This window comes from Arvicola amphibius, chromosome 12 (assembly GCF_903992535.2).
Source record: "Arvicola amphibius chromosome 12, mArvAmp1.2, whole genome shotgun sequence".
Classification (NCBI taxonomy): domain Eukaryota; kingdom Metazoa; phylum Chordata; class Mammalia; order Rodentia; family Cricetidae; genus Arvicola; species Arvicola amphibius.
Genome location: NC_052058.2, coordinates 3,531,844 through 3,538,329, shown reverse-complemented (window position 1 = coordinate 3,538,329; position 6,486 = coordinate 3,531,844). Strand labels below are relative to the sequence as shown.

The window sequence follows — 6,486 nt, the reverse complement described above, 5'->3', positions numbered from 1 at the left end:
AGTTCCAGATCAGCCGGGACACAGAAAGGAGGCCTGGCTTTAAGAAACAAACTGCTACCCTACTCACAAGGCTTTATTGATTGCTAGACAGGGCCTCACTCTGTAACCTAGAGTGTCCCGGAACTTGTGTAGGAACTCATTCTGTATCCCAGGCTGGCCTCCAGCTCACGGCAAACCTCCTGCCTCAGCCCCTCAAGGGCTGAGATTACAGACGTGAGCTGAGACGCTGGGTCCGCTGGGTCCGTAGGACTCTTGGTTTTGGTGGTTTGTTTGGCTCGAAAACAGAACTCTGGGCATGCTATCTGTTTTTCTTATGGTGTCCAGCCTTTGAACCCAACTCAGCTGAACTCTGAGTACTGACCAGGCCTGGTTAGGAGCTCCTTTGGCCATGGGATTCAGTATCAGGCCCATGGCTAATTGTTTTTTCTTCCTAGATTAACCCAGTTCAGTTTCTGTGTGTAGACCACTCAGTTCTCACAGGGTCCTGTCCCCACCGTGTTGTGTGTGTGTGTGTGTGTGTGTGTGTAGCAGGACTGAAAATCTTGTCATTCAGGTCTCTCTCTCTCCGCCCGCCCCCCCCCCCCCCCGTGTGTGTGTAGCTGGACTGAAAATCTTTTCATTCAGGTCTCCTCTCTCTCTCTCTCTCTCTCTCTCTCTCTCTCTCTCTCTCTCTCTCTCTCTCTCTCTCTCTCGTCTCTCTCTCCTCTCTCCTCCTCTCCTCTCTCTCTCTCTCTCTCTCTCTCTCTCGTGAGTGTGTGTGTGTGTGTGTGTGTATGTGTGTGTGTGTGTGTGTGTGGCAGGACTGAAAATCTTGTCATTCAGGTTTTAGGTTCTCACTGGGTCCTGTCCCCACTGTGTGTGTGTGTGTCTGTGTAGCGGAACTGAAAATCCTGTCATTCAGGTTCTAGGTGCTTTCCAGAAACAAGAATTCTGGCACTTAAAAGAATTGATTTAAAACGCTAGACCGTAATACCTTGGGGAGGGAGGTTCAGACGAAAAGCCCTGAGCGCAAGCGGGTTTCTTGAGGAATGAAAAGGAGAGCGCGTGCCAGCCCGGGCAGCGAAGGAGACTCAACAATGCAGCGCGGCCCGTTGGGCTGAGATGGGGGTCCACGGGGGCCGGTGCGCTGCTCGGCGGGAGGGCCGGCCCTTCCCTGACCTTCCGTGCGGGCGGCGTTCTGTCTGACTCCGGGGCTTGGCGAGCTCCGGGCCTAGGCCGGGCGGCCCGGGGAACCCCGCACGGCGGACTAGGGGGTCGGTGGAGCGAGCGAGCGGGCGGGCGGGCGAGCGAGCGGGCGGGCGGGCGGCGCCTTCGTTAGAGGGCGCTCGGGGGCGCCGCCGCTTCCTCCTCCCGCCACCCCGCCCCGCCAGCCCGGGCGCACGCAGCCGCCGGGCCCTGGGGACCGAGTCTCCACGCCGCCCGCTCGGGCCCGGAGCGGGGAGGCCGCGCCGCCTGGGCCGCCGCCGTCTCCTTCCGCCGGCCATGCATTCTTCCGGCTCCCGCAGCCCGGGCCGGGCCCCGGCCTGCCCGAGGTAACGTGGGGCGCGGCGGGCCGGGCCCGGGCGGCTGGGGGGCGGGGAACGGTGCCGCTGGTCGCGTGGCCTGCGAAGGAGGAGGAAGAGGAGGAGGAGGAGGAGGAGGCGGCGGCGTCCCGAGGGCCGAGGGCGCGGTAGGCCCCGGGGAGGAGGCGGGGGCGCGCGCGGGGCATCGCCCGCCTCCCCGGGACCCGCCCCGGTGACAGGTCCGGCCTCTGAGTTCCCACCGCGCCTCTGTCCGCAGGCAGCCGCGAGGGGACTAGGGCGCCCGCGCGCCCGCTCGCGCCTCGGGCCGCCTGGGCCGCCGCCGCCGCGTGCATGACCGCGACCCCCGGGCCGGGGACTCCTGCCGCCACCGCCGCCGCTGCCGCCGGCCCTCAGCCCTGTCGCCGCTCGCCGCCTGCGCCCGTTGAGGTGAGCTCGCTGGGAGAGACAGGGCTGAGGGGAGCCGGTGAGGGGAGCCCGCCGGGGAGAGCGGGCTGGGAGACCCGGCTGAGGGGAGTCCCCTGGAAGGCAGCCCGTTGAAGGGAGCCGGCGGACCGAGGAGAGCCCGCTGCGGCGACCCCGAGGCCGCCCCCTTCCTCACCTGGGCAAACCGCTGCCCGAACCTCACCTCGGCCGGGTGAGCGGACGGCGGGCGGGCTCGGCATCCCTCGCCCCTCGGCGGCTTCACCGCCTGGGTCCCGCTCCCCTCCCCCTCCCGCCGGCTGCCTCTCACCTCCATCCTCCTTCCTGGGCCCCTCTCCTTTCCTTCCCCCTTAGAGACGAGGAAAAAGCGAACGGCCCGCCGCTGCGGCGGGCGAGCCCTGGGGGAGCCCCAGTCCGGGCACGGCTGGCGGTGGCGGGACCGTGTGCGGCGTCCGGCAGGTCCGGGTCACCGGCTAGCGGGACGGCTTCAGCGCTGTCTAAATATAATGTATTCCGCCGCGGCCCGTGCCCCGCGGAACCGCTCTTGACCTTGTGCGGCTCCTCCCTTCTCCCCTCTGTCCCTCTCTCCCTGTCCCCCCTCTGGAATTTGACCTCGAGATCGACGCGCCGCCGCCAAGTGCTGCACCGGGAGAGCTCAGACCCTCGCGGTTTCTCCTGGTTTTGTGCCGGAGGAGATTTCTGTGCTGCTGGCTGCTTTAGAGGTGTTGCATCCATTTTCCTTTCGAAATGATTTTTTCCTTTCATCCCCAGAAAGACGGGAGCGACGCCAATGTGAGCATGGCTGTGACTGTGGAAGAAGCCCCGTGGATGGGCTGGGTCGTCGCGAAAGCCCTGATGAGATTTGCCTTCATGGTCGCCAACAACCTGGTTGCTATTCCATCCTACATCTGCTATGTAATTATACTGCAGCCCCTCCGGGTGCTGGACAGTAAGCGCTTCTGGTATATCGAGGGACTCATGTACAAATGGCTTTTAGGAATGGTGGCGTCCTGGGGATGGTACGCTGGATACACAGGTAAGAGCGAGAGCACGCTACAGCATATGAGCCAATTTGCAATGCTACGCATAAGTCAGGAGCCATGATTGAATATATATTATGCTTTGGGTTGAGAATGCTTTGGCTATGGGGGGGGGGTCTTGCTGCATTTCTCATCAGAACCGCAGCCAGGAAGCCTAATGTTTTCAGAAGTACAATTTTATAATTAAGTATTGTCGATAGATTCCTTAAATAGTGTATTTCTGGTGTGACTGACATTGACTTATTAAAAGTCTGCAAAAGCTATCATAGAGGAACAGGAATGCATCGTGGAGGACTGTAGGGGCTCGCAAAGTGAACACATGAGAGACTTGGTCCAAACACATTGACATCTAGAAAATCCATAGGAGTCAGACTTCTGCTTAGACAGTTTTCATGCATTGTGATCCTGCAATGTGTTAATGTTTTAAACCCAGCCCCCCATTTCTGTTAAGTATGTTTCTTTTGTTTTCTAGAATTTTTCTATTTATTGATTTTTATCTCATAAATCTGACATTATTAAAAATTTAAAAATTGTTATGAGACTTAATTTGCCCAAAGTGTCTTTAAATGGATTTCTATTTTTGCCTTGACACTGCATTTTGTAGAGGAGTGTTAACCACAGTGCTGAGGGGCCTTCTGGGCACTGGGTGAGAAGTGGCGTTTACCTGTAAACTTTACATATTTTCAGAGCTTCCATTTCTGTCCAAATGCCATACCCCCCGATTGTTTCTTTCATTGATTATTTCTTCCTTAAGGTTGAAATAATGCGAGGAGAGGTGAGGTTTCCAGTGCCTGTGACGTGCAGAAGCTTGGCCAGGTTCCTCAGCACTCTGCTGCAGATCTGGCTGACAAGAGTGGAGGGTACTGGAAGGGTCGGGAAGCAAAACAGTTCCCCGTTTTCAATCCTCTCTCCCTCTTGACGACACAGCCTGCACCTGCAGATTTTATTCATACACACCAGAAAGAGACCAACAGCACTCTGGTCTGGCTGACTCCTGCTGTGGGAGGAAATGTGCTCTGTGCCCCATGAAGGCTCTCCCCTTCCCTCCTTGATACCTGTTTTCCCGGGAGCCCCCGGGATAGTGTACCGTTGCTTCTCTGTGGAGAGCTGTGGAGCACCCACTGCTTTCTGGATACGGAGATGAGCACCTCCTCCTCTCTAGAGCCGGGTAGCAGCAGCAGTGGTAGAGAGACTCATGGAGCACCTGCCTGCAAAGCTGAATCCCGTCTAAGCTGCACTGTTGCCTTAAGAATGGCTTTGTTCAGTGTAGTTGGCTTCCCAGGTATGCTCTGTAATAGCTGGTGGATTTATTCTTTGCACAGTAGATTTAGGTTTGCTTGTTTGAAATGAGCTTATAGGCTTTCCGAAACAGCTTCTATTTTTTTGCTTAGAAGCAATGAAATAATTGAAATATTTGTACTTGTATGTAATACATATTTATGTGTGTCAGCCTGATGAAAGAAATCAGTCACTGACCTTGAGATTATGAGAAACACAGGACTGCTGCCTGGAGTCACCTGTGTCACCCCCAGATTCACCCTGTAACCCAGACTGGCACTGAACTCAGATAAGATCTCCTGCCTCAGCTTCCCAAGTGCTGGGATTTCTGTGCTTGCCTCCAGTGTGTTTTTAAACAAAGTTTCTTGGGGGTGTCGTCTTTACTGACTACAGATTTCTAAGTTTTTTTTTTTAAATCTCCATCATAATGGTTATGGTGTGATCCCTGTATCTTAGTTTCTTTGAAACATTTGCTCCTCTTCAGGCTACCAAGTGTTGGCAGTTTGATCAGTTTTCATCAGATTTTAGTTTGTGTATTTACATTGAGTTTTTTCATGAGCAGAATACTTGGTTATGGAGTCTGGCCACAGTCTGATCATAACAGCAGTTAGGAAGTCAGACAAAGTAGGAATGATTTTGTTGATGTTTAATGAGGCTAGCCTACATAGGTGTTAATGAACTCTTCTTTGTATTTTGTAGCTTGTTTCTTTCCTTTCTACCAAGAGAGCAGTAGGCATTTTGCTTTCCTTTCTCACTGTTGGAAAATTAAACAATGTCAAAGGAACTCTCAGAAGATCTGCTCAGTGGCTTGGTGTTAGAATATTTGCCTGACATGCACAAATTTCTGGTACCTCAGACAAGCAAATAAGGTTCCTTGTTTGTGTAAAGGAAAATTTATTGAGATCCATGAAGAGGCAAATGTCAGAAAAATGAATCCTTCAAACAATGTGATTCTTGTGATTCTTGCCCCATAAGCCCATGAACCTTTCTTTGTTTTTGGTTTTTTTTTTTTTTTTTTTTTTTTTTTTTTTTTTTTTTTTTTTTTTTTTTTTTTTTTTTTTTTTTTTTTTGTGGAGATTCTGCTCATCACCTCCCGTGCAGGTTAGTGCCTTTACGCCAGACTCGGATTTTTTTTTTTTTTTTTTTTTTTTCGAGACAGGGTTTCTCTGCAGCTTTTTTAGAGCCTGTCCTGGAACTAGCTCTTGTAGATCAGGCTGGCCTCGAACTCACAGAGATCCGCCTGCCTCTGCCTCTTGAGTGCTGGGATTAAAGGCGTGCACCACCACCGCCCGGCTTACGCCAGACTCGGTGTCACGGAAGTCATCCTACACAGTTCACTCCACCACCACATTTCCTACCTGACTGTCCTGTTAGGATCAGGTTTATGTTTCAGGATTAAATTGCCAAAATTTTGTTGAAAATCCACTGAGAAGGAAGTTTTAATGCCAGTTAGAAAGCTGGGAAGTCAACACTGGTTTAGAGTGGCAGATTTTCCAGTTGTGACCTTGGTGTAGGGAAGGCAGCTGCTCAGCTGGGGCCTGTGGTGATGGTGTAGCTACCCTGCCTGAGGTGGTAGCCCCTAGCTGTATGTGAATGAATTAAAACAACATAGAGCTGAAGTCCAGTTTGGTTACAGCTACATTCCCACGCCGCTCCATGCTGGTGGCTCGGGGCTGCTGAACTGACAAGAACGGATCCAGCACACTCTGTCACAGAGAACCCACTGGACAGCGCCAGCAAATTGTCCTTGTGGCTTCCCCTTTTCCTAGGAGAATTGCATTTTATTTTTTTATCAGGAATTTCTTGACCTAACGAATTTCTGGGCTGGGGCTATGGCTCAGGGAAAGACTCTTGCATACATGTAAGTAGGCAGCTCCTTTGGGATACACTGGAAGGAGTACGGCAGCTTGTGTAGGGGAAACGATCGAGTCCTTCACACACACCCAGGGTCCTTGTACAGGAGTGCTGAGACTCGTAAGCCCGAGAACCTTTCTGTTATGACAGGGTCTCGTGCTGATATGTGACCCTGGACCTCACTATAGGTAGTCCAGGCTGGCCTTGAACTCATGGTGATCCTCCAGCTTCAACTCTCACTGCAAGCTTTTAGAAGCGTGAGCCAACATGTCTGTCTTCCCAGAATTGTGTATTTGGTTTGTCTTCTCAGAGATGAAGAACAGAAAGATAGGAAAGATACCTGTTTCTGACTTTGTCCTGTTAGGTGAACA

General features: G+C 53.0%; 1 protein-coding gene across 1 annotated transcript in view; it reads left to right on the top strand.

Annotated features, from left to right (window-relative positions):
• Positions 1 to 1,823: 1,823 nt before the first annotated feature.
• Positions 1,824 to 6,486, top strand: part of Lpgat1 (lysophosphatidylglycerol acyltransferase 1) — a 73,147-nt gene continuing 68,484 nt past the window's right edge. The window contains exons 1-2 of the mRNA XM_038348883.2: positions 1,824 to 1,949; positions 2,715 to 2,979. Of these exons, the coding sequence (XP_038204811.1) occupies positions 1,854 to 1,949; positions 2,715 to 2,979 (361 nt within the window). The 5' untranslated portion in view covers positions 1,824 to 1,853. The remainder of the gene's footprint in view (positions 1,950 to 2,714; positions 2,980 to 6,486) is intronic.